At 45.1% G+C, this 24,861-nt stretch overlaps 1 protein-coding gene across 1 annotated transcript in view; it reads left to right on the top strand.

The window, feature by feature from the left end:
* LOC143983849 (polyunsaturated fatty acid lipoxygenase ALOX15B-like) overlaps nucleotides 1–24,861 on the top strand; it is a 112,677-nt gene that overhangs the window by 80,509 nt on the left and 7,307 nt on the right. Inside the window, exons 10-12 of the mRNA XM_077483949.1 lie at nucleotides 2,953–3,122; nucleotides 4,883–5,004; nucleotides 18,602–18,702. Of these exons, the coding sequence (XP_077340075.1) occupies nucleotides 2,953–3,122; nucleotides 4,883–5,004; nucleotides 18,602–18,702 (393 nt within the window). The remainder of the gene's footprint in view (nucleotides 1–2,952; nucleotides 3,123–4,882; nucleotides 5,005–18,601; nucleotides 18,703–24,861) is intronic.

Raw genomic sequence — 24,861 nt, 5'->3', positions numbered from 1 at the left:
AAATAACTTTCCGGTCTCAGGGAACCCCTCCAAAAAATTAAACACGTGTCGGTCACTGGGACAAATGCTCCTTATATTTGTGGTCATTAAAAAGAATTCCCCCCCTTTACAGATGACTAAAAGGATAATTGGTGTCAGTGGTAACTTAACTGAGCGACAGTTATTAGCTCAAGGAACCCCTAGCAACCTCTAGAACAGGAATATGCTATTACCGGGCCTCCAGTTGTTGCAAAACTACAAGGACTTGTAGTTTCACAACAGCTGGTGGTCCATTAATTGCATATCCCTGCTCTAGAGCAGGGGTCTCCAAACTGTGGCCCAGGGGTCAGATGCGCCACTTTGCTTGCTTTTTTATGTGGCCTTTGGGTGGGAATGTTTCCCCTGATAACAATGGGACATGACCCCCCCCCCCCCCCCCCCACTCAGACCAATGAAGGGACACAATTTTTGCCAATGACACCAACAATGGCGAACATTTTTTTTAATTACACCAATGATGGGGACAATTTCTCCAAGTGATTCCAACAATGGGGCACCATTCCTCCCACTGACACCAATGATGGGGTACACTTGCGTGCTTACAACTCAACCAAAACACGGCAGCAAGACTAACGGGAAAAACCTGGGAATCCATCTCCCTACCCTGAGGAGCCTACATTGGCTAACTGTAAAGAATCAGATTACATTCAAGATCCTCTGCCTCACCCATAAATGCATACAAGGAAACGCTCCTCAATATCTACCCAAGAAGATAACACACTACACACCCAATCGCAGTCTCTGATCATCTAACCAAAACCTCATTCCCAAATCCTGCTACAAATCAAAGGGAGAACGAAGATTCGCAGTCCAAGGACCACAGCTATGGAATACTCTACCGATGTACATCCACATGGAAGGAAATCCTTCGTCCTTCAGGAAAAAATTTATGACCTACCTATTCTAAGAAGCTAGACAACACAGGACAGATCGAGTGCCTTGAAGTGATTCAGTTCGCATTGCAGCGCTATACAAATAATTCATTCACTGAGACAAACTACCTTTTTTTTTTTTTTTTTTTTATTTACTCCCCCCCCCCCCCCCCTTAACTCCCAATGTCCACAGTCCAGCCCCCTAAACTCTGAAGGACAGTAAACTGGCCCTTTGTTTAGCAAGTTTGGAGACTCCTGCTCTAGAGGAACCCTAGATTTCCATGAAACCCTGGTATAGACACTACTACTCATTCACATCTGTTCAGTGGGTTGAAATTCATTCCAACATGAATGTTGGTGGACTTTCCATTTTTAGCCATATTTTTATAATTGTAGTTCGTTTTTCCTTCATCAGCATTGATTTGCACAATTATAGCTATCACTTTGACATCTTGCTGACCAGATCACCAGGTAAAAATAAAAAGCCTAAAGGAAAACTAATTCAAGCATCACATCTAAGAATTGCTAAGCTGCAATATGTTTTTTCTTTTGGATTTTATACTGCTTTTAAAGTGTATGTCGGTACAAAGTACATCTCTGCCATACGTGCACATTGCAATATAATTTCTCTTCAGATACAATGAAAGTACAGAAAAATACCTGATCTGCCAGTAATCCAGTAAGCTCCTTACTTCCCATTTGAACTGATAACCGTGCTTGTGCTGCACTGAAATTCTAAGCAGTGCTTACATTGATTTCTTAGCAAAACAATGCTGTCTTTTTTCATTGCTAAGAGCTTGCTCATCCTTGGTGTGTAAGTTAAGGGCTCTTGGGATATGTAGTTCCAGGGTTAGTCATAAAAATGAATGGGGCAATTTCCCAACTTGCACTGCTTATCTGTATCCAACCAACTAGTCTGTTTGTTTTTTTGTGTTTTTTGTTTTTTTTAACAAAATGCCTAAAGTACAGGCAGATTACAAATATCAATGAACCACAGTATGATCTCTTAAAGTGATACTAAAGCTTTGTTTAAAAAAAAAAAAACACATCATACTTTCCTCCACTGTGCAGCTAGTTTTGCACAATGGCCCAAACATCTAATGGGCTTCCTCGGCGGCTGTTGCAGATCCTCCACACATTAGATGACCCCCCCCCCTAGGAGAAGAGCTCTCCCGAGGGGGCTACCTTAGGGCATGCTCCTGAATCATTCATTCTGCATTAATGGAAGCCAAATATGACTCGGCCCTGCCCTGATTGAGTGCAGTGGGATCCAATGGCTGTGCTGCTCTCAATCCAATCATAGCTGGTGCTCTGGAGAGTAGGACTGTGCGTCCCTGCCAAAGAAGGTGCTCAGGTAAATAAAACGGGGAGGTATAGGGGGCCAGTGACTGCCAGGTGTTTTTTCACCTTGGTGCATAGGATGCATTAAGGTAGAAAAATACAAGCCTTCACAACCCCTTTAACAGAACTGATTATAGTAAAGATTACTTTTTATATAGCTTTTTAGAGATTTAAGAAGGTCTTATAGTAAAATCGCTACATATTTTTACTAAGTAAACAGATCATGTAATCAACAAAAATCAGTCAATCTTTTTGCAAATGTCCAGTGATTCCTCCAAAGCAAACCCCAAAGACTAACTGGGAAAAAAAATTACATATGTTGTGCTTTAGTGCTGCTCTTGGTACTGGTCCAGGAGTTCCTTAAAGCAGAACTATACTTGCCTATACTCCAGCACCGTGACCTCCCAGAGCTTCCTGCTGGACATGGACTTCTTCAGCCCGGTGGCTTCTGGGTATCAATTCTGGCTGTTTTAATTGGTCATGCCTTCTTACCTCAGTGTACAGTGATGGAAAGGTAGGTTAGCAATTTTAATGCAGAAGAGAAATTTTAGACAATTTCTGTCATTAAAGTTCCACTTTAAGTACGTTATGTCTTCAGGTACTCCTATTGCCCTGAAAGTGGTGGGTGTTTCATCACTCTTGTTAGTTTTCATTACATGATATTTTTACACGTTTGGTTTTTCTGTATTCCCCCCTCAAGGCTTCGGTGACTGGGAAAGGAGGGATCCCAGTAATTATAAAGAAAGCAATGGCTCAGCTGACCTATAGCAGGCTTTGTCTTCCTGATGATATAAAGGGAAGAGGAATGGAGCACATTCCCAACTACTTGTATAGAGATGATGGCATGAAGATCTGGGCAGCTATGGAAAGGTAAAAATCTTCCATATTCAAAGACAAGAATGCTTAGTCTACAACCATCTGCGGTCCTACCTCACTGAAAACAACCTTCTTGCTTTCAGCACTCCACAGTAACTGCCCTACTAAAACTCATTTACAAACTTTTAAAACCAATGGCCATTACTCCATACTCATTACTAGACCTCTCTGCAGCCTTTAATACTGTTGACCACCCACTCCTTGTCAAACTTCTTTCTTGGCCTCCAAGATTCTGCTTTCTCTTTCTATCATAGCGCTCCAGGGTTACCTATAACTGTCTGCTTCTCTCCACTTCCTCTTTCCATAGGGGGTCCCCCAAGGCTCTGTTTTTGTACCCCCCTTCTCTTTGTACATCTTTGTCATGTGAAACTCCCACAACAGCTTCCAATGCCATCTCTAAACAGATGACACCCAAATGTATCTCCTCTTCAGATCACTCCTCCAATCTCCTCACATTAACTGATATATTAATATAGATAACATAGATGTCGCACAGCTTCCTAAAACTAAATCTTTCTAACACCACACTTGTAAAATGTCCACTCTGCTTGTGCACTTCCCCCTGACTTTTCCTTCAAGATTAGTAATACAACTATCGGTCCCTCTCCCCACGTCAGAGTATTGGTGTAATCCTAGACTATGATCTGACTTCTTCTGTCCCAAATTGCAGTCCAAAAGCTTGTAGATTCACCTTTAACATCTTTATAATTCACCCCTTTAACTAAAACCACCAAGCTACTCATTCACTACCTTGCTATCTCATCTTGACTTTTGCAACACCTTTCTCAAGGCCTACCTCTTCATGGGCTTTTCCCTCTTCAGTTTTTCATGAATGCTGCTAAACTCGCCTACCTTACTAATGACTCGGTGTCCACCATCCCTCTCTGCCAGTCCCTAAACTGGCTTCCAATTGCTTCCATTTCAAAATGCTAATTGCAAAATACAAAGCCATTTACAACTCTGCCCCAAGCTACATCCCCGATCTTGTCTGCAAATATTGCCCAAACCTTCCTTTCTGCACCTCCCAAGACCTCCTGCCCTCTAACTCTTGCCGCATCCTCATATGCTTGTCTCCAGAGGCTTACCTACCTCAATCTGTCTGGCTATCTCCTACTCTGGTCACGTATAGACAACCTTTAAACTCATCTCTTCAGGGAAGCTTAAGCCTACAACTGAACTGTTCCATCCGCTTATCCCCCAGTTATTACATTTTGTACCACTTGCTCCTCCCTAGATTGTATGTTTTAATGAGCAGGACCCTCGTAACTCTTTAGTCTATTGTAACTGTACTGTCTCCCTAGATAATACATTGCTGGGAGTGGTTTTAAATGCCAAAGGATTTGTCCATTCAGTATTAAAATTTAGACAGCTTTGCCACATAGCACAGCCCTGTCTGGTAGTATGAAAGACCTGTTTTTATTTGCTGCATTTGTCTTGTCCCAGCCTGTGATAGGACTGAACAGAAGCAGCAAACTTAGTGTATGTAGATAATAAATATTTTTTTTTCTTCGCTCATCTTTGTCACTTTTGTTGGTGGTTGGCATATGGGCACTGTGGCATGAATGACTTTTCCATTATACTGCCTCTTCCTCCACCAGCAAAAACTCTACTGTACAATGAAACACAAGTGGCTGATACCAGTTCAAAATCTTACACTGCTTTTATTAAAGTATTAATGAATACAATTCTGCATTCATTTGTAACTGTTTGGCTTTCATGTACATCTCCCTGAAAGTAATTGTTTTTCTTTTCAGTTTTGTGTCCAACATAATTAATTACTATTATACAAGTGATGCGATGGTCAAGGAAGACCCTGAACTTCAGGCCTGGGTAGCTGAGATTTTCAAGGAAGGATTCCTGCTAAATAAGTCTTCAGGTACTTTCACTCCAGTGTATAGTCAGTGTTAACTAAAGGCACCTTATTTCTTAAACATGAGTTCTATTGTCCATGTAAAGATGTGGTACAAACAACCATGCAGGTGCCTCTGAATCTGGTTAAGTTTTAAACTGGATCTCTTTTAATGGCTGAAATGACGGCGTACTGGAGAACGTTTCATACATTTTATAGTAAATCTCCCCTCACTTGCATTATTTTGATTATTATAAATTGAGTTTCTTAATTTTCCCTCTACTGGACAATATCTCCTGGTGAAGAAAGATGAGCAAGTGGAACATTTTACACACATAAGCCCCCCCCCCCCCCCCACTGTTTTTGAATTTGCATTGCATTTAGGTAACAAATTTTCTCTTTTGTTCGTTGATGGACACTGCTCCAGTAATCTTGACCGTAGGGTTATTATGCCACCTTCAGGAGAGGACTAGGTAGAACATGTAATACATGTGAAAACAGAACTTTACAGTTCTGTCCAGGGGACATTCCCTCTGGAATAACCCCTCAGCCGGCTTCCTGCAGCTCAGTTGTTTTTTTTCTGCCTAGTGAAGGACTTGAGCTCCCTGCCTGGACCATCAGTTCTGGGCATTTTTGCCTTTTCATGCAAGATTTTAAGATCCTGTGATCTATCAACAGTCGACTGGGTGACAGGCTGGATAATATAGATCCCTGTAGTCTCCCAAGCCTGGCCATCAAATATGTGCTGGGTTGGCCACGACATGATCCCTCAGGCTCCAGGGGCGGCCAGTGAGCGCAATGCTCTGGGGTACACATGACCGGACTACCATTGTCTTTGTCAGTGTGCTATGGCCAGCAGCCACCCCATACTGCTTGGTGTGGGTCTGTGATGGGATGTCCCCAGCTCGTCCGGATGCTTAGTACAGCTCTTCCTGCCTCGGTGGGATTGAGCAGCTGGGCATTGCCTGGGAGGTCAATTAGGGGGTCCCTCTCCTCCCTGTCCCTACTTTACCCCCCCCCCCCCATGGGGGATGCTGCATGACTGGGCTGCTGAGCAGTGTACCTGAGCCAGGGGTCCTCTGGGGGGACTCTGATCCTGGATTGGGGCTGCGCTGCCTGTCTGTCCCTGGGCTGCCTGGTCTCTCTGCTGGTGTCTGTGGGCTCTGTATGTGCTGCCGCTATAGCTGTCTGCCACCATTATCTCTGGTCATTCTGTGGACAGTTAATTGTCAGACGTTTTCTGTGAGTCTCTGTAGAAGCATTGTTGGTGGCTAGTTTCCCTGTGATTGTCCCTTATACAGGGTGCCCGTCAGCCATTTTTTGTAGCCTCAGTGTTTTTCTTTTCTCCTAAGTGCTGTTCTGAGGTACAGGAACCTGTGTATGTGTATGTGTATGTGTATATATTTTATTGGGGACACAGAACCATAGTACTTACTATGTGGGATGATAGGTGATGGACACTGGCACGCCCTAAGGCAAGAAGTTTGCTCCCTATATAACCCCTCCCACTACTAGGAGCAGTCAGGTTCCCCCCCCCCCCCCCAGTGTCTAAGGTGTTGATCACAAGTAAAGAGATGGTGCTCCACTGGAAGCAATCCTTGCTGGGGCTAGCCATGCTGACCGGATCCGTTCAGAGTGTCATTTAATGGGCTTAAGGCATGGTACCCGGGCCTTGTGTCAAAAGAATCGAGGTTTTGCTTGCAAATGCTGCTTTTTAGAAAGCTGGACCCTGGGATCCAGTACTTTTTGGTAGTAAGGCCATAACGTTTTTTTTTACTGGAAGGGTGCTGTTGCAGGTCCAGGATTGTGGGTAAACCTCTAGGTTCCCTTGTTCTGAAGGTTTTGGAACCCACCATGAAGGGTGAAGATTGGGTTTATTTTAGATAACCCTGCAGTGAGTAAAGCTAAGTGGAGGTTTTGTTAAGAATTTCTCCTTTTGAGTTATGTTGTCATGCCTTTGTCCCCACTGGGGGCTGTATTGAGCACTCACCGCCTGCTGCTGGAAACGATGCTGTAACAGAAGTCTTCATTTCTCCTCTCCTCCGGCCACAAGCAGATCCTTGGTAAGAAAAGGGGCGACTGGTTCTCCTCCTGCGCCCCAATGTTGGAATCTTCTCCTTCGGGGGACTTGTATGCCAAAAGCATTTTTTAAAAGACTAACCCATGACAACTCGCTGCTACATACAATGCGCCTGAAGTCCACCACTCGCATGGGAAGATGCTTTCTTTTTAAATTGAGGGGGGTTGTAATTAGCTTGGGGTGTGGGCCTAACGGCGTGAGATGCCGGCCACACATGGAGGAAGGTTTTTTAAAGCGCTGTGTGCAGCTGCTGCTGGCTGTGGAGGGACACATGAAGGTGTTTTTAATAGATGAATCTTGTGAAATGATGACTTCAAATAAATTATTTTAGTTTTGAATCACTGAACATTTAGTGAAGTATTTTCATTGATATAGATTTATAGGTTTTAGTGGTGGAAATGCACACTATATTTAGCACGACTTGTTTCAGCACTTGCTAAAGGCACATTATACACAATCTATTTTTTTTAAAGTGGCGGCTTAGAGTTTAGGGAGCTTTGTAGCGCAATGGTGATACATAGGAGAAAGGGGGAGAGTTGGTGTATTAGTGTTTTTACAGACTATGGGATTTGCCTGTCAGGTTTCAGTCCGACAAGGCCATAGTGTTGACTTATATCAATCACCAGGGGCACAAGAAGTCGTGCAGCCCAAAGAGGTGAATCATGTTCTAGCTTGGGCAGAACACAAAAATCCTTGCCCATTGGGAATATTCATTCCAGGAATAGACTTGGAAGGCAGACTACTTTAGTTGCCAACAATTTTCAGGGGAAATGGTCTCTTCACTCCATCTTCCTAGCAATATGTCAGAAATGGGTTATTCCGGATGTAGACCTGTATGCATCCAGATTCAACAAAGTTGACAACTGTCGAATGAGGGATCCACTAGCATGTGGAACAGACACATTAGTCTTCCCATGGGATCAGTTTTCACTGATCTATGCATTTCCTCCAGTTCTGCTACTTCTGCGTCTTCTCCGCAGGAACAAAAGGAGGTAATTCTGGTGGCCCAGAAGATCTTGGTTTGCCGAGATCATAAAGATGGCGGTAGGAGTCCCTTGCTATTATGGCCAGTCCTTCTCGCACAAGGTCTGGTATTCCATCCTACCTTACAGGTGCTAAATTTAACTGTTTGGCTCTTGAGACCCACATTCTAAAGGATCGTGAGTTGTCTCCTTCGGTAGTGTCTACCAGGAAGCCGGCCTCCAGAATCCTTTTACTATAGGGTCTGGAAGGCATGTTTCAAGGTGTGGCTCCAGGGGTTGACACCCCAGAAAATGTCATGGGTAGGATCTTTGATTTCCTGCAAATGGGTTTAGAAATTAAGCTGGCCTTGAGTACTATCAAGGGCAAAATCTCAGCCTTGTCAGTATTTTCAACAACCTCTTGCTTCCCACTCTCTGGTGCGTAGCTTTCTTCAGGGGGTAACATGGATTAATCCCCCTATCAAGGCACCTCCAAATCCTTGGGACTTAAAATTGGTCTTATTGGCTTTGCAGAATCAGCCGTTTGAGCCTTTATGAGAAATTCCCTTGGTTCTTTTGACAAGATACTCTTGCAGAAGGAAAGGCAACAAGATTATCGATCTAGTGGCTCTGTCTTGTAAAGAGCCATATTTGATCATGGATAAGGTGGTTTTACGTCGTCATCCTGAATTCCTACCAAAAGTGGTAACAGGTTTTCATTTAAACCAAGATCTTCTTCCTCCTTTCTTCCCAGAGCCTTGATCTAGGGAAGAAAAGGCACTACATTCCCTTGATGTAAGAACGATCAGCCTATTTAAAGGCAATCGCTCATGTTTGCAAAACATGTTTTATTTGTGCTGCCACAAGGTACAAAAGGGGACAGGTGGCATCAAAATCTACTATTTCCAAATGGATTTGTCAAGTCATAGTTCAAGCTTATGGCTTGAAGAAAATTCCTCTTTATGTTAAAGCATACTCCACCAGGACGATTAGTACCTCTTGGGTGGTGCATCATCAGGCCTCTATGGCTCAGATCTGTAAGGCTGCAAATTGGTCTTCAGTTCATATGTTTGCCAGATTTTATCAAATCCATGCTAAAGGACATGAGGATATTGCCTTTGGGCACAGTGTTCTGCAGGCTGCAGTAGTCGTCCTCTGGCCTCCTTTTTTTTTTTTTTTTTTTTTTTTTTGTCTCCCTCCCTTCAGTTGACATTGCTATGGGATATCCCACATAGTAAGTACTATGGCTGTGTGTCCCCTGATGTACATCCAAGAAAAGGATTTTACAGGTAAGCTGTCTTTAAAAATCCTGTTAATCTAGTCTTTCCAGGACAGCACTAGAGCTTAGGCTCCACCTCCTAAAAATGCATCCGACCTTTTTTAAAGGGCGGCACTTGTCCCTTAGTCCTCAGTCTGTGTTTTTCCTCCACCTGAGGCGGCTGGATTGGAGCTCTCCTTCTCACATGGGCTATCCCAGTTTCAAAGGAAGTGGAAGCTCTGTGTACCTGGGCAAGCAGGATGATGGTCATCTGTGGTCCCCCAGTCGGGTTGAGCGCAGCTGCGACGGTGCTCTCCTCCTACCCCATTACCCCTGAAAATAAGATCTAGTGTGATTGTCTTGCTGAAATATAAGCCGTACAAGGACTTTAACTAGGGCTTATTTGGGGGGTAGGGCTTATATTGCAGCCATCACTGACAATCACGCTAGGTCTTCTTTTTGGGGAAACGGGGTAGATAGCCCGGGACGGGCTGGCATTCCCCGCCTGATGGCCAAATTGAATTTGGCACGGGTCAAGCAGGGGGCGGGCACAGGCTTTGAGTTCCAGCCTGTTGAACGCAGGAGGAAGGCAGGGACTTCTGGCAAACCACTTCCAGTTCAGGTCATGCGGCGAGCGTGGACGGTGGAACTAGGGTGCCTTATTTGAAAAGCGCCAGCCACAAGACACTGCTGTGCACCACAGGCTTGAGGGGAAAGCCTCCAGGTGGTCAGGAAACTTCTGAACGAAGCATAAATGCAGCGGAATGTGGCAGTGGAGCCGCACCAGCTCGGGTAGGCAAATGCAAGGGTGTCTTGTACCTACAGGGCTGGCGGGGTGATGGACAGATTTGGTAGTCCATTTGTTTGTTCCCCCTCTATTTAAACAGGATCCAGCCTAATGTGTCTTGTGAATCCTGTTGGTGGCTGGTGGGGTGCACATAGGTGTTTGGTGAAGGCCTCCTATTTTCGCTAAGGTTATGCTGATGGTAGCTTCCTGGTTCATAGCGCACTGGTGGACTCTATTAAGAGGGTAGAACCAGAGAACTTGTTTTTGCTGGTTTTTTCCCTAAAAGTCTGAAGTTTCCCTTCAGTGATCTCATGAAAAGATGCAGCCTTCTCCCAGTGTGCTAAATCAACAGACCACGCCTTTTGAGGACATGGGTGTCCCTAGACACGACTATCCACCTATCTTCAAGGACCAGACGGCCTCTGGTGGTGGAGAAAAGAGGAAAACCTAGTAAGGGTCTATGGTGGGATCTTCCAGTGTCGGCATCACTACAGATGCCAGTGCTTGGGGGGGGGGGGGGCGTTTGGGGTCAAAAATAGCCCAAGGAAGTTGGGGGGGGGGGGGGGAGCACAGTCCCAAAGGTCTGCCAACTGGAGAGAGTTGCAGGTGATCTGGGAAGCATTAAGAGCATTTTCCAGAGATCTGAAGGGCCACCACGTACAGGTCCCCTCAGACAGCATGGTAGCAGTCTCATGTCTTAAACGAGGAACAAGATGCTTGTCCTTAATCAGACTACAAAGGATGATCTTGCATTGGGCTTAGAAAAACCTAGGGTCAGTTTCTGCTGTCCATCTGAAAGGAGTGGACAACCACCTGGTGGATTTTCTGAGTCGACAGTGTGCGAATCAGAATGGTCCCTAAACAGGGAAAACTTTCAGCTGATAGTGTAGAAGTGGGGCCTCCCAGAGGTAGACTTGTTCACCAGCAGAACAAACTCCCAGGTTCCAGTTTTCGTCTTGCTATAGAGAAGCAGGGACCAAAGGGATGGATGCCTTGGCACAAAAGTGGACCTTTCTCACTGGCTTTTTCCTCCATTCAAACTTATTCCTCCTAGTCCTGAGGAAATTTCAAGAACGGATCATGATATTGGTGCTTCCATATTGGCCAAAGAGGCCGTGGTTTTCCACGCTGTTGTGGCTTTCAGAGGAGCCTGCCCTCATGTTGCCCAAGATGGAAGATCTGCTGTCCCCAGGGCCCTGTTCTGTTACCAGAAATACAAACTCTAAAGTTATCGGCTTAGTGTCTGAGGAAAGCCTCTTGAAATCGAAAGGACTCTCAGCCAGGGTGGTAAGTACAATTTTTGTTAAACTTTGGTAAGTTATTTTTTTTTTTTTTTGTTCATGGTTGGATGCCTTCTTGGCATCTAAGTATTCTGACAGTCTTGGAGTTTTTTCAAGACTGCGGCTAAAGGCCTGGCCATTAGCACTTTGAAAATACAAGTTGCAGCCCTGTGTGTTTAGAGCAACCCCTGGCGTTAAAGAACCTGCTAACTAGTGGGTCTAAGGGGTTAGCCAGAATGAAACCTGTTCCATTAAAAATTTTACCAAAATGTCAGTTGTACTAAAGGGATGGATAAAATGGTCGCTAGGAGAGCCCATCTTAAAATGGGTCACGCTCAAGACAGTCTTGGTGGCTATATCCACAGCTAGATGCATTAGCAAGCTTCAGGCGCTTTCCATTAAAGAGCTTTTTTTTTTTTTTTTTTTTTTTTTTTTTTTTTGCCTAAAGCGGTGACAATTCCATAGAACCCAGGAAATTATTTTGCCTTTGTTCTGTGGGTCCCTCACCAATCCAAAGGAAGTAGAATTACACCAACTGGATGTGAGCCTGCGTCTTGCAGTATCTGGAGATGTCAAAGCATTAGGAAATCAAATGCATTATTTAACATGCGGGTAAAAAGTTGGGGTCCCAAGCTTAAAAAACAAAACACAATTGCGAGATGGATTAAACAGGCTCTTGTGGAAGCTTACAAGTTAATGAAAATGGAATGTCCTTCTTTTTTTTTTTTTTTTTCCCCTCACGCTACATGGGCACTATCTGCCTCCTGGGCAGAGCGAGTTAGATTGACACCAGAACAAATCTGTTGAGCAGCAACATGGTCAAACTACTAGACTTTCATGAAGCATTATAGGTTGGACCTCATCTCAAGACCTAGCGTTTGGGAGTACAGTTATCTAAGTGGTAGTCAGTCTGTTCACCCCCCCAAGCTGGTAAGTTCTCATTGATCCTCTAGTGCTGTTCTGGACAGACTAGAGAAAACCAGAGTTAGACTTGCCGGCAACTCTGTTTCTAGGAGTCGTCCAGGACAACAGGGATTCCCTCCCTATATGCTGTTATAATATTGGATGTGTGTATTTCAGAAGCCATTTCAGGGAAGTTCTCGGTTAAAGACTGAGGGAGAAGGGACAGGTGCCGCCCTTTAAAGGTCTGTTTCCTGCCTCTGGTAGAGCCTAATCTCTCTAGTGCTGTCCTGGATGACTCCTAGAAACAGTTACTGTTAAGTCTAACTTTTTTTTTTTCCTCTGGACACTGACACCTGTAACAGCACAGCGCAGCACTCAGGGTGGTGAGTTCTGCGGTGGGGCCCTTCAGTCTGCAGCAGCTAGGAGGGTGGGATTGAACACCTTGTCCTAATTCTCCAAGGGGGTCAGCATGACCTCAAACTGGTGCTCTTCTCCAGATCTCCCTGAAATTGCAACCGGCTTGTCTGTAAACAGTGCAGTGCCTTTGGCTGCTTTGTTGGCAGTCCATGAGACGTTTAGTATGCCTGTGAAGGGGCGCATGTTTCTGGTGGTTAGAACTGTCCCTGCACAAAGTGTCATTTATGCAGGGAAAAAAAGTCCTTTAAAATCACTCGCAGCTATCCGTAATACAGAGAACACTCATTGAAAGTCATTGATAAAAAAAAATTTTTTTTAAAAAAGCGTGGGAGTCCCCCAAATTCAATTACCAGGCCCTTCAGGTCTGGTATGGATATTAAGGGGAACCCCGTGACAAATTAAAAAAAAATTGATGTGGGGGTCCCCCTAAAAAATCAGTACCCCTAAAAATCCATCCATACTCAAAATCAATCTATCCAAAACCAAACTTATAATTTTTCCTCCCCCATATGCCCCTTCCCCTGATCTCACTGTCAAAATTGATGGCACAACCATAAGCCCATCCCCTCATGCCAAGGTTCTAGGTGTAGTCCTGGACTCTGAACTCTCCTTCAAGCAACACATCCAATCACTGTCCAAATCCTGCCGCCTCAACCTCCGCAACATCTCCAAAATACGCCCCTTTCTAACCAATGACACAACAAAGCTCTTAATTCACTCGCTGGTCATCTCTCGCCTCGACTACTGCAACTCCCTTCTCATTGGCTTACCTCTACATGGTCTATCACCTCTTCAATCCATTATGAATGCCGCTGCCAGACTCATCCACCTTACCAATCGCTCGGTGTCTGCTGCTCCTCTCGGTCAATCCCTCCACTGGCTTCCACTCAGCCAAAGAATTAAATTCAAAATACTAACAATTACATACAAAGCCATTCACAACTCGGCCCCCAGCTACATCACTAGCTTAGTCTCTAAATACCAACCTACTCGTCCTCTTCGTTCCTCTCAAGACTTCCTGCTCTCTAGCTCCCTCATCACCTCCTCCCATACTCGCCTCCAGGACTTCTCCAAAGCCTCCCCAATCCTATGGAATGCCCTACCCCAATCTGTCCGCTTATCTCCTACTTTATTAGCTTTTAGACGATCCCTGAAAACACTTCTCTTCAGAGAAGCCTATCCTACCCACACCTAACAACTGTATTTTCATTTTCTCAATCAGCTCATCCTCCACAGTTATTACCTTTTTTGTTTCAACTTGACCCTCCCTTCTAGATTGTAAGCTCTAACGAGCAGGGCCCTCTGATCCCTCCTGTACTGAATTGTATTGTAAGTGTACTGTCTGCCCTCATATTGTAAAGCGCTGTGCAAACTGTTGGCGCTATATAAATCCTGAATAATAATAATACCAGACCCTTTATCCGAGCACGCAACCTGGCAGGCCGCAGGAAAAGAGGGGGGATGAGAGCAGCCCCCCCTTCCTCCTGAACCGTACCAGGCCACATGCCCTCAACATTGGGAGGATGCTTTGGGGGTCTGTGATGGGGGGGGGGTTCTGTGATGTTGATGGGGACAAGGGCCTCATCCCCCCCCCCCCCCCGTAGGAAATGTAAAGGAATATTATACTTTTATTATTTTCACTTTAGAACTTAGGTCCCCAAACACTTTTTAGGACAATAACTTGCAGAATCTTTTCTGTCAAATATTTTCTCTATATAATCTTGGACTAATAGAGGTAAGGTTAGGCACATTCAACCACAGGTTCTATAGACAGATTGTTGTCAGTCACGTCGAATCTCCTATTCTATATCGAACTGTTATGTCGGATCTTTCGTTTTTCGGATTCTGTATTTTCGTTATCGTTTGTCAAAACGAAAATAGCTGAAATTTAGCCAAAAATGCATGCACATGTCTAGTTACCATGTCTGCTCCGCAGAGTGGAGGCCAAGGGGATTCCAGTGTTACTGATGTACCAAGGACAACAAGGCTAATCTGAGGCAGCCTGGTGGCAGACGCTCCCTGGCAGTTACCGATGCGAGAAGACCACCTGTCTCAAGGTCCGATTCTTCATCCTGCTTTACCGTCACTGGTTTTAATGGCATGGCTGTCGAAAGCTAGGTGCTAAGGAACTGAGGCCTGTCTCACTCAGTGATTTCACCTATGTTAATGGCACAAATCTTCGAAGATGGACCATTGTACGTGGAAGGCTTATATCTCCATGTGTGAGGAGATGGGGTGGCGTCCGCACTTATTCCGTTTCCAGGATCCTGCTGACCCTACAGCAAGGAGTAGACCAGAAACTGGCTTTAAGCACCATTAAGGGATCCCTGGCATCTCTCTTGTAAGAACCTTTGTACAAGGGGTTCGGTATGTAGTCGTTGTCCTCTCCCCCCTGGTGCATCCACCCTTGCCTCTGTGGGATCTGAACCTGGTGCTATTGGCGCTTCAGAAACTGCCATTTGAGAACATCAGGAAAATTACCTTGTTTTTCTCAAGTGGTCTTCCTAGTGGCCATTACATCGGCCAGGAGGGTCTCGTAGCTGGCGGCCTTGTCTTGCAAGTCATCCTAGCTTATCCACAGGGATAAGGTGGTGTTGCGTCCGCAACCTTTTCTACCAAAGGTGGTTTCGGCTTTTCAGCTCAATGAAGACATTGCTACCATCTGTGTCCTAAACCGACACCCTAAGGAGGTGGCTCTCCATTCCCTGGACATAGTCCAGGCTCAGAGTTTCTGCCACGGCTCCCTTCCTGAAGTCTCTCTGTTTTGGTAGCTGGTCCAAAAAAAGGATTGGTCTCATCGACCATTTTTCAGGTGGATCAAGAAGATTATGGTCGAGGCTTGCGCCTTGAATGGACAGGTGACCCTCCTTTCCTGTCACGGCCCATTCCACCAGTGCAATTGGGACCTCTTCGGTTTTCTGACATCAATCTTCAGTCCCTCAAGTGGGTAAGGTGGCAACTTGGTCGTCCATTCATAATTTTTACAAAGTTCTACAAAGTGGATGCAAGCACATCTTCTGATGCCTGCTTTAGCCGCTAAGTTTTGCAGGTGGCCGTGTAATGTTACATAAGCTGAATAAAGATGCCAGTCCATCCTGAGTGTCTACAATTGTCCCTATCCCTGTACTTTGTACATCACACACTCACATTGGTCCCTACCCTTAAGGAGCCCACAATCCAAGGTCCCCATTCAGGTACTAGGGTTTATTTTGGACAGAAGCCAATTAACCCACCAGCATGTCTTTGGGAGGAAACTTGAGTACCTGGAGGAAACCCACGCAGACACAAGAACATGCAAACTTCAGGCAGGTAGTGTCATGGTTGGGATCGAACCAGGGACCCTTTTTACTGCTAGGTGAGAGTGCTATCCACTACACCACTGTGCAACTGAATGTTGCCATTTTACACTTTTATTTATTTTTATTTTTTTTTCTGTTAAGAGAAGTTACTTTTTTGAATGTTAATGCACTCTGATGCATACGTTGAGCGCAAGTTCTGATGCGTTTGGTTCAGATAGTGACTCCCCTGTTAGGGAGCACTTCTGGTTGTGGGTGAAGATGATACTGTTCCTACCCCTTGTTATGACACTGGGGATGTCCCTACGGTCAAGATTACTGGAGCTGTCATCAATGAACTTCAGAGACACTGGGTACAAAAATCCTACTTCGGAGCGCAACATCTTTACCTGTGTTGTACATGGAAGCAAATATGTAATGTTTAGCCATGTTTTGTGGTAAATGCATACTAACTGATGTTAAATTGAACCTGTGACCAGCCTACTTCAGATATTTATATATTAACAAGCCGCAAATGGACTTTAAAAACGGCATGTGTAGCTACAGGAGCTATGGAGCAATTTTCAAATTTCACAACAGAAAGCAGAAGTACTGCAACTGATCAAATGGTTCTCTGCAGCTCAGTTTACCCTTTTTAATGGCGTGACTCGTTACCAGCTTTGCCCTCTTGTTTTCCCTCCCAGCTGCTTATTAACCACTTCCCACCCGGCCAATGCACATATACGGCCGGGTGGGAGCCGCCTACTTCTGATGGAACGTCCAGGAACGTCCTTCAGAAGGAGGTGGATCGTGTGTGCCCACGCAGCGGCGCGATCCAGATCTGCTCGTGTCACCCAGACACAGCGCATCTCGGATCGGCAGGAGGGCTCTGTGATTGGCCCTCCTGATCACATCATGGCCGTGTCCAATCATGGCTGTCATGTGATGTAAACAGCCGGTTGCTAGGCAATCGGCTCCTCCTCTCCTCACAGAAGTCATCGCTGAGGAGAGCAGATCGCTGCAGCCAGCTGGTGATCAGTGAGTATGAGCTGTTTTTACTAACTGGTGATTTGTGTTTACACTAGACTGGTGATCACACAGTGTAAACACACACGTCACCACAATACACATGTCCCCAAATAAACACATGTCCCACTAAAATCACATGTTCCGACTATCTGCACACATGTACATGATCATTTGCGTACATATGTCCATGATCACACAAACCAATTGTACACTTAACGGATTTTTTTTTACCAAAAACATATAGCAGAATACATTTTGGCTTAAATGTATGACAAAATTTGATTTTATTGGATTTCTTTTAAAATGGAAGAAAAATATTGTTTTTTCCAAATTTTCGCTTTTTCATTTTTTGCGATATAAGCGCAAAAAAAAAAAAACGGAGCCGTGAATAAATACCACCAAAATTAAGCTCTATTTGTGCGAACAAAAAGGATAAAAATTTAATTTGGGTACAGTGTAGCATGACCGCGCAAATGTCATTGAAAGTGCGAGAGCGATGAAAGCTGAAAATTGGGCTGGGAAGGAAGGGGGGAAAAGTGCCCTGTATTGTAGTGGTTAACAGGCTTCTAGATTTATAATTTAAACAGAGTAAGAAGTATATTTGTTCCTGTGGGTTTCCTTAATGTGTTCTAATTTTGACCCACTAAAGATTTGAAAAATTGTCAATTTTTATTTTAAAAACCAACCCATCTATGGCAAGCTTTAGCAATTTAATGGGTTAGAAAACCTTTTTAACCTCTTCCTGTCCATGCTATAGCCAAAAGACTGCTACAGCACAGGCTTAAATTGCCAGAAGGGCATCCATGCATGTCCTCCCATGCATGAACTGTCTGCGCGGTCTCTGATCAGTCAGTCAATGAGACTCAGCTGACTGGAGTAAGGGGCCGAGGGGGATGTAATCAGCAGTCAGCCATGTGATGTAAACCGAGGATCGTAATCAGAGATATTGTATATAATTACATTTTTTTTCCCTCACACTAACAGCTTGAGGAGGAAAAAAGCCTATTAACTGCTTCTGTCAGAGGGACGTTGGTCCGGCACTTTGAGCCACTGCAGCTAAGCAGTGCCACCATCGGCACACATCAATGGAGAAAAATAACTTGTTTGCAAAATTTTATAACATTTTTTTTTTTTTTTTTTTTTGAGCCATAGTCAAACAGGAAGTGAGAGGAAATCTTGCAAATTAAGGGATTATCCCTGCAAATCAGGGTTATTTACAGTTCACCAGAACTAGTGTCCCGATTGGATGGATGATTTTCCCTCTTGCTTTTCTGGGGACAACCCAGAATTTGGGCTTTTTATTTTACTTTCATTTTTAATTATATTTGTAAACAGGACAAATAGAGGGTGAGTCTCCTTAACTAGGGCACAGACAACAGTAAAAACGGACAAGCGTTCCAACCATTCTCCACTCTAAACCATAACTATAGGCCAAACTTTTTTGGGCTTTGGACAAACTGTTCACTTTTCCTCTTGTGCTACTGCCTAAATAGGAACATTCATGTCTCTACTTTTGAAAGCTTGTCAGATCATGCATTCACATGTAATTGTTCTTCAAAGTATATGGCATATTGTCTTGTATCCATGCTGAATAAGCAGAGGAAATCACTTAAACTTGGTTATTTCCTGACAGAAGTCCCATCTTCCTTGGGAACGAGAGACTCTCTGATCAAATACCTGACAATGGTGATCTTCAGATGTTCTGCTCAGCATGCAGCTGTCAATAGTGGTCAGGTGAGTATGATTGTACTGTCCTTGCGCAAAAAAAAAATTAACAATCCAGAATCGGAATTGCATAAATTTAGCCAGTTACAAGCATTTGGCCTTGGAGACCCCCATTGTATTGGTGTCCCTCCACCCCCTTTAGAGACTTCCAGTGAGCAGAGGTACCCCCGCCCCCTGTATCAGCACCTCCTGCCCTCTTTAAGACCTATTCAGATTGCATTATCAGTGGGACACGGAGGAAAGTGAGCTGAGCTAGGGGGGCGGAGCTGGGAGTTGGAGCTGTTCTAGGGCTATATACCTCCCACTGTGCAGCAGAAGGTGTCATTAGTTGCTAGGACACCAACCAATGGCCGCAAAGATCATCACAGCAGTGGGTGGGTGCAAGAGGTGCAGGGTGGGGGCATACTGAAGACTGAGGTACAGCCGAATGGAATGCTCACTGGGTTAAGGATAGCCTATTGAGTGGAGTGCATGGATGGATCCAATCGGACTGTATCCTCGGTCACTGGGGACAGCTGATCACCCTAATGTAGACATCGCATTAACATAGAAAGTTCCTGGTGCATGATCTAAAACGTATGGGTCCACAGTTCTGCAGGTTATAGGAGTAAAATTATTTGTCATATTCAACAGCTGGTCTAATGTATCCATTAAATGTCACATGGATCATACTAAGAAGGTGCCGATGTCATAGAAAGTTAGCAGAAGTTTTTTAGGAGCCAGTGTGTCAAGTACAGATGGGTATTATGGTGGAATTTGAGGTCAATCATTTTGGTCTACTGTTAAGGAAGACTTTCCTGAGTGAAACCTGCAATTCTGAAAATGTTAGCTTGCTGGCTGTCATTCTTTGTTTCAACACTTTGGGGGAAATTTACTAAAACTGAGGCACTCAGAAGCTGGCTACCATGTACAGCTGCATCAGATATGAACTTCAGCTTGTTCAAGCTTTGACAATAAAACCTGGAAGCTGATTGGTTTATATGCTGAGTTGCACCAGATTTTGCACCCTTCAGTTTTAGTAAATGACCCCCCTTTAAGGCACCTAAAGCAAGTGTGCAGAATAGGGACTCCTGACTCTGCTTATTAGTTGAATTATTGGTGAGTAGAGTTGGGTGAAAGGTTTGGGTCGAGCAAAAGTTTGGCCCGAACTCTACCTGTTCGCCCATTCAGTGAACACTGGAATTTGGAGAGCTGCACAGTGCATTGTAATCCCTGATTGGGCAAAGCTTTGGCAGTATACATATGATTTAGCCCCGCCCCTATATCCACCCACAGGACCTGTTTAGCTCTATAAACGTCTGAAAATTACCCACCCCCATTTTCTTGTTTGTCCTCACAATCAACCCCTACAGGCAATTACAATCAGGCTAAGCTCTTGTCTGCTACCTTCTGGATTCAGCCTCTCCCAGCACGTAGTCCCACATCTTGGGCTGCTAAACGCACTAACAGGGTGGTGAGCCCCTTCTGGTGGTCTTTTGTGTTTTCTAATCTGACGGCAATCCTCTTGTGGCATGCCTGCTGTGGGGTCCGGATAGACCGGCTGGGACTGCATGGCTTCTGTGTCTTTCTGTCTGTCCTTTCTGTTTCCAATGTGTTTTTGTTTACTGTATATGAGCTAAGGGGGCAATTGCACTTTATGCAAGGGTCCCCCCTTGGGGCTCTCACGTGACTCGCCTCTTTCTGCTGGTGCGGCAGCCTCAAGTCATCCCGCTTGTCTGCATGCGTGGTCGACTCTGGGGCATCAGGCAGCTATGTTTTCAGAGCCTAGAGACTCCAGCGCATGCGCCTTGGATGCAGTGGCCATTTTGGATTAGGCTTCCCACTAATTGCTCTGCCTTCATAGATTGGAGGGGGTGGAGTCTTACCTGTGCTGTTTAAATAGGGCACTTTTTGTAAGTAATAATGGAAATGTTTTGATGGTGTCAGGACAGGCAGAATCTCTGTAGAGAAGTAGACAGGTAAGTATTTCTATTCCAGTGGGGGGGGGGGAGTAGGGCAGAATGAATTGTTATGGGATGGGGGAGTATGTTTTGCCCAGTTTGTTTTTCTCCTTGAAAAAAGTGCGTTTTCCCAGATCTCATTTTTCTTGCCATTCAGTCCCTTTTTTTTGTACTTTTTTTTTTTATTTTTATTTTTTTTGGTTCTTCTGCCAGCATGAGCCTAATGCCACATAACCAAAACCACCACACTCTCAGGTAAGGGCTACCTTTGGGTAAGAAGATGCGGGAGAAAAGAGTGCATTATGCCCTGACGAGTGTGCCTTCTGGATTTTAGCCCCAGCTGCTCATAATTCTGCCCTAGGAGGTCCAGAGATCCTCTGGATCATCAAATTTTCCAGGGCAGAGATGCATCCTGGCAGACCCCAGTACAGCAGGTGCAAATGTATGCTTTAAAAAAACGCTGCTTTTCCACAGAGGGCTCATCGCCCAAAAGGCAAATGTTCACGCGCAGAAGACCCTATACCAGTGATGGCAAACCTTGGCACCCCAGATGTTTTGGAACTACATTTTCCATGATGCTCAACTACACTGCAGAGTGCATGAGCATCATGGGAAATGTAGTTCCAAAACATCTGGGGTGCCAAGGTTCGCCATCACGGCCCTATACCAGGAAAGTTACTTTGGCAAGCTGCAGAGACCAGGAGTATGAGGGTCAGCAGTAGGAATGAACCAAACACCCCCTGGTTCGGTTTGCACCAGAACCTGCAAACTGACCGGAAATTTGTGTGAATTTTAGAACCCCGTTAAAGAATAAAGTATATGGGACTCAACCTTTTGAAATCAAGTGCTAATTTCAAAGGCTAATATGCAAGTTATTGTCCTAAAAAGGGTTTGGGGATCCGGGTCCTGCCCCAGGGGACATGTATCGATGCAAAAGTTTTAAAAACTTCAGGTTTTTTTTCGGGAGCACTGATTTTTAATGATGGAAAAAGTGAAATATTCCTTTAAATATTGTGCCTGGGAGAGGTCTATAGTATGCCTGTGAAGTGGCACATGTTGCCCGTGTTTAGAACAGTCCCTACACAAAATGACATTTCTAACAGTCATTTAAAACTGCTTGCGGCATTAATGTAATGTCTGGTCCTGGTAATATGGATGAAAATCATTAAGAAAAATGGCATGGGTGGCCACGCACTGATGTGTTTCGTACTTATGTCTTCAGAGGGCGTCGTGGATATTAAGGGGAGCCCAATACCCAAACTTAAAAAGGCGTGGGGCCCCAAGGCCCTATATACTCAGAACAGCAGTATACAGGCAGTGCAAACAATACAGACTGTGGGTTTAAGTAGATTCTGTTTGTAATTTTGAACTGGTACATTTTTAAAGTATAGCTTCAGTCAAAAAAAAAATTTTTTTAATCTTTTTGGAAAACATAGGGAATGCTTACCACCCCCCCCCCCCCCCTTTTTTTTTTTTTTTTTTTTTTTTTGTTCTGCACCTCTTCAGAAGATGTCAACTCAATTTCTGTCCCAATGACAAATGTTTGAAAATGTGGGGTTTTTGGTAAAACGAGGATTGGGATAAAGCATCATTGGAGAGGAGACACATTTTCTCATATCAACTCTTAAAGGAGAGATTTTCCCTTCCTAGGGGTATATTTCATCCCTCTTCCTGTTTCCTTCCATTTTTAAGTAGGAGACGTTTGCAAGTTGGATGTTTGAAAGTAGGGGCCTGCCCTATATGCGTTGCAGAAATTTGGGCCTAAGGTGTTGGTGTTGCCACAACACAGCCCTTAAAGTGACTCTTGGTGGGTGCTGGAACGCCCTGCTGTGAACTTGTATCAAGAATTGTAATTACATGCACCTGTTGAACAGGGGCACAAAAATTGGGCCTTAGACACTGGTACCACAACAATGCAACACATCACAGGAACTCTAGTTGAAAAGCATGAATGAGCTCTGCTGCAAATTATTGGATCAAAAATTGTAATTGCACGCCCCTGTTACTGGGGGGCTGAAAAATTGGGCCTTAGCCACTGGCGGGGGCACCTAGAACCAAAAAATGTTCCTACAAGCTATCTGCATGATTATTGAGGAAGAGGATAGTCACTCATCAGCGTAGTCTTGAAGGGATCTGACAGTTCACAAAATTCGGTTGCATCAGGCGCTTGGTAGCTGGTGGTGATCCAAGACTGATTCTTTTTTTATGAAGGTCAGTCGATCAACCGAGTCGGACAGGTGCACCCTGTGATGGTTTACAAAGCCTCCAGCAGCACTGAATGTGCATTCCAAAAGAACGCCGGATGCAGGCCAGTAGTTCAATTGCATACTATGCAAGCTCTGGCCAGTGATCCATCCTCAAGACCCAGTAACCCAGAGGGTTTTCAATGGGAAAGTTGTCCAAGTCTGATCTTGCCCTTAGGTATTCCTACACCATGTAAATCAGATGCTGGCGATGGTTGCTGGAACTGATCATACCTTGGGGCTGCGGACTAAAATGGTCAATGCATCGGTCAGACAGCCACCTTTTCCACCGCTCCTTCTGTGACTGACCGAAGCCTCGGCAACACTGTCCAGGACCAGGAATTTTGTAACCTCCCAGTCTCTGGGAACGTGTTGCACAGACCTTTCTGCAAGGCCTCCCAAAGAAGTTTCATCCTCTGCTCCTGTGACGGCAAGATAAGGTCTGCAACCTTAACCTTGTAATGTGGATTAAGAAGGGTTGCCAGCCAGTAATGATCCCTCTCCTTGATCCGATGAATACAAGGATCCTTCCGCAGGCTTTGCAAGATCAGGGAGGCCATGCAGCGTAGGTTAGCTGAGGCATTCAGTCCGGAGTCCTTAGTCACTAAGAGGACGTCATGATCCGCAGCCACATACAAGTCCACGGGTTTCTTGGGACTGTAAAGGATCTCTAAAAGGCTGATGCTGAGTCGTCCTCCCTCCTCCTCCCCATGGTGCTGTAGTCGCAGAGGTTCTCGTTGATGGCCCTCTGCTGCAGCATGGCCAATGTTGAGTTCCACCTGGTGGGCAGGTTAAAATGCTTTTGGAGGTCAGCCAGCCAAGCAGACTTTCCTGGCCTGCCTCACGACATCCTGTAAGCCCAGTTACCTGCCCAAGAACCACTGCACCACCAAGTTAAGGACGTGAGCCACACGGGGCACATGGGTCAATTATTCCTGTCGGCGGGCGGAGAGGAGGTTGATGCCATTGTCGCAAACCACCATTCCTGGCTTAAGCTTGTCTGTTGGAGGCTCTTTACTGAGTTCGGTGTAGCGGTGTCAGACTGACACACACCACCGATCGCTGCGATGTGTGCCCCACGTCATGACTCCCAGTCAGGATAACCACCGCCTGGCTGTCATTCTACTATAGGCTGTATGGTAAGTGGTTAACATCCATAGCAAGCCCTATGCATATGTGGGATCAGAACTTGTAGTATGTAATCAATAACCAGCTGCCAAAAGAAAAATCAAGGCTCTTGAGCTAAAACTCTCGGCGGCCTTCGTAGGTGAGGCAGCTATAGACATCATTTGATGGTCCTCCAGAGCCATGCTCAGCTCAGTCACAGCAAAAAGAGCATTGTGGCTAAAAGCCTGGGAGGGGGGCTACCCATCCTCAAAAAAGCAGTTTACAGCAACTCTGCTTTGAAGGGAAGGCCAAAAAGTGGAGATAACATCTCCAGGGTTACAGAAGGAAAATCAGGTCTTCGACCCCAAGATCGAAGGTCCAGATGCTAGAGGGGGCAACCATCCAGAGGAGTGCCAAACAGGGATTGGGATTTTAGAGGCTTTCACCCATCCAAGGACTCCAGATAGGGTTGGAGGGGTGCGAAGGCCCCTGCAGCTCCCTCAGATATCCAGAAGCCCTTGTAACGCCAGGCCCGCCAAGGAGCCAGTTGGAGCCAGGCTGCTCAAAGTGGTTCAGTTCTGGCAAGACCACTGCCTGAATCAGCAGATTCAGTCCACAGTGGTATAAGGCCATTATTGGCTGTTCAAACAGGAGCCTCCAGAATGACCTCAAGAGGCTGAATCAATTTATCTGGATAGAGAGACTCAAGATGGAGTCTCTCCATACCATAATCCAGCTTATTCAACTAGGAGACTGGAGGACTTCAATGGACTTGCAGGATGCTTACCAGCATGTCCTGATCCTTCAGTCATACAAGCAGTTCCTCAGATTTGCATTGGGACAGTAATTGGAGCCAGTTGGAGCCTATAAAGAATATG

This window comes from Lithobates pipiens, unplaced genomic scaffold (assembly GCF_037356315.1).
Source record: "Lithobates pipiens isolate NorthernLeopardFrog02 unplaced genomic scaffold, aLitPip1_a1.2 Scaffold_16, whole genome shotgun sequence".
NCBI classification, from domain to species: domain Eukaryota; kingdom Metazoa; phylum Chordata; class Amphibia; order Anura; family Ranidae; genus Lithobates; species Lithobates pipiens.
Note: the sequence above shows the minus strand (reverse complement) of the source record. Positions and strands in the feature narration are given on the sequence as shown.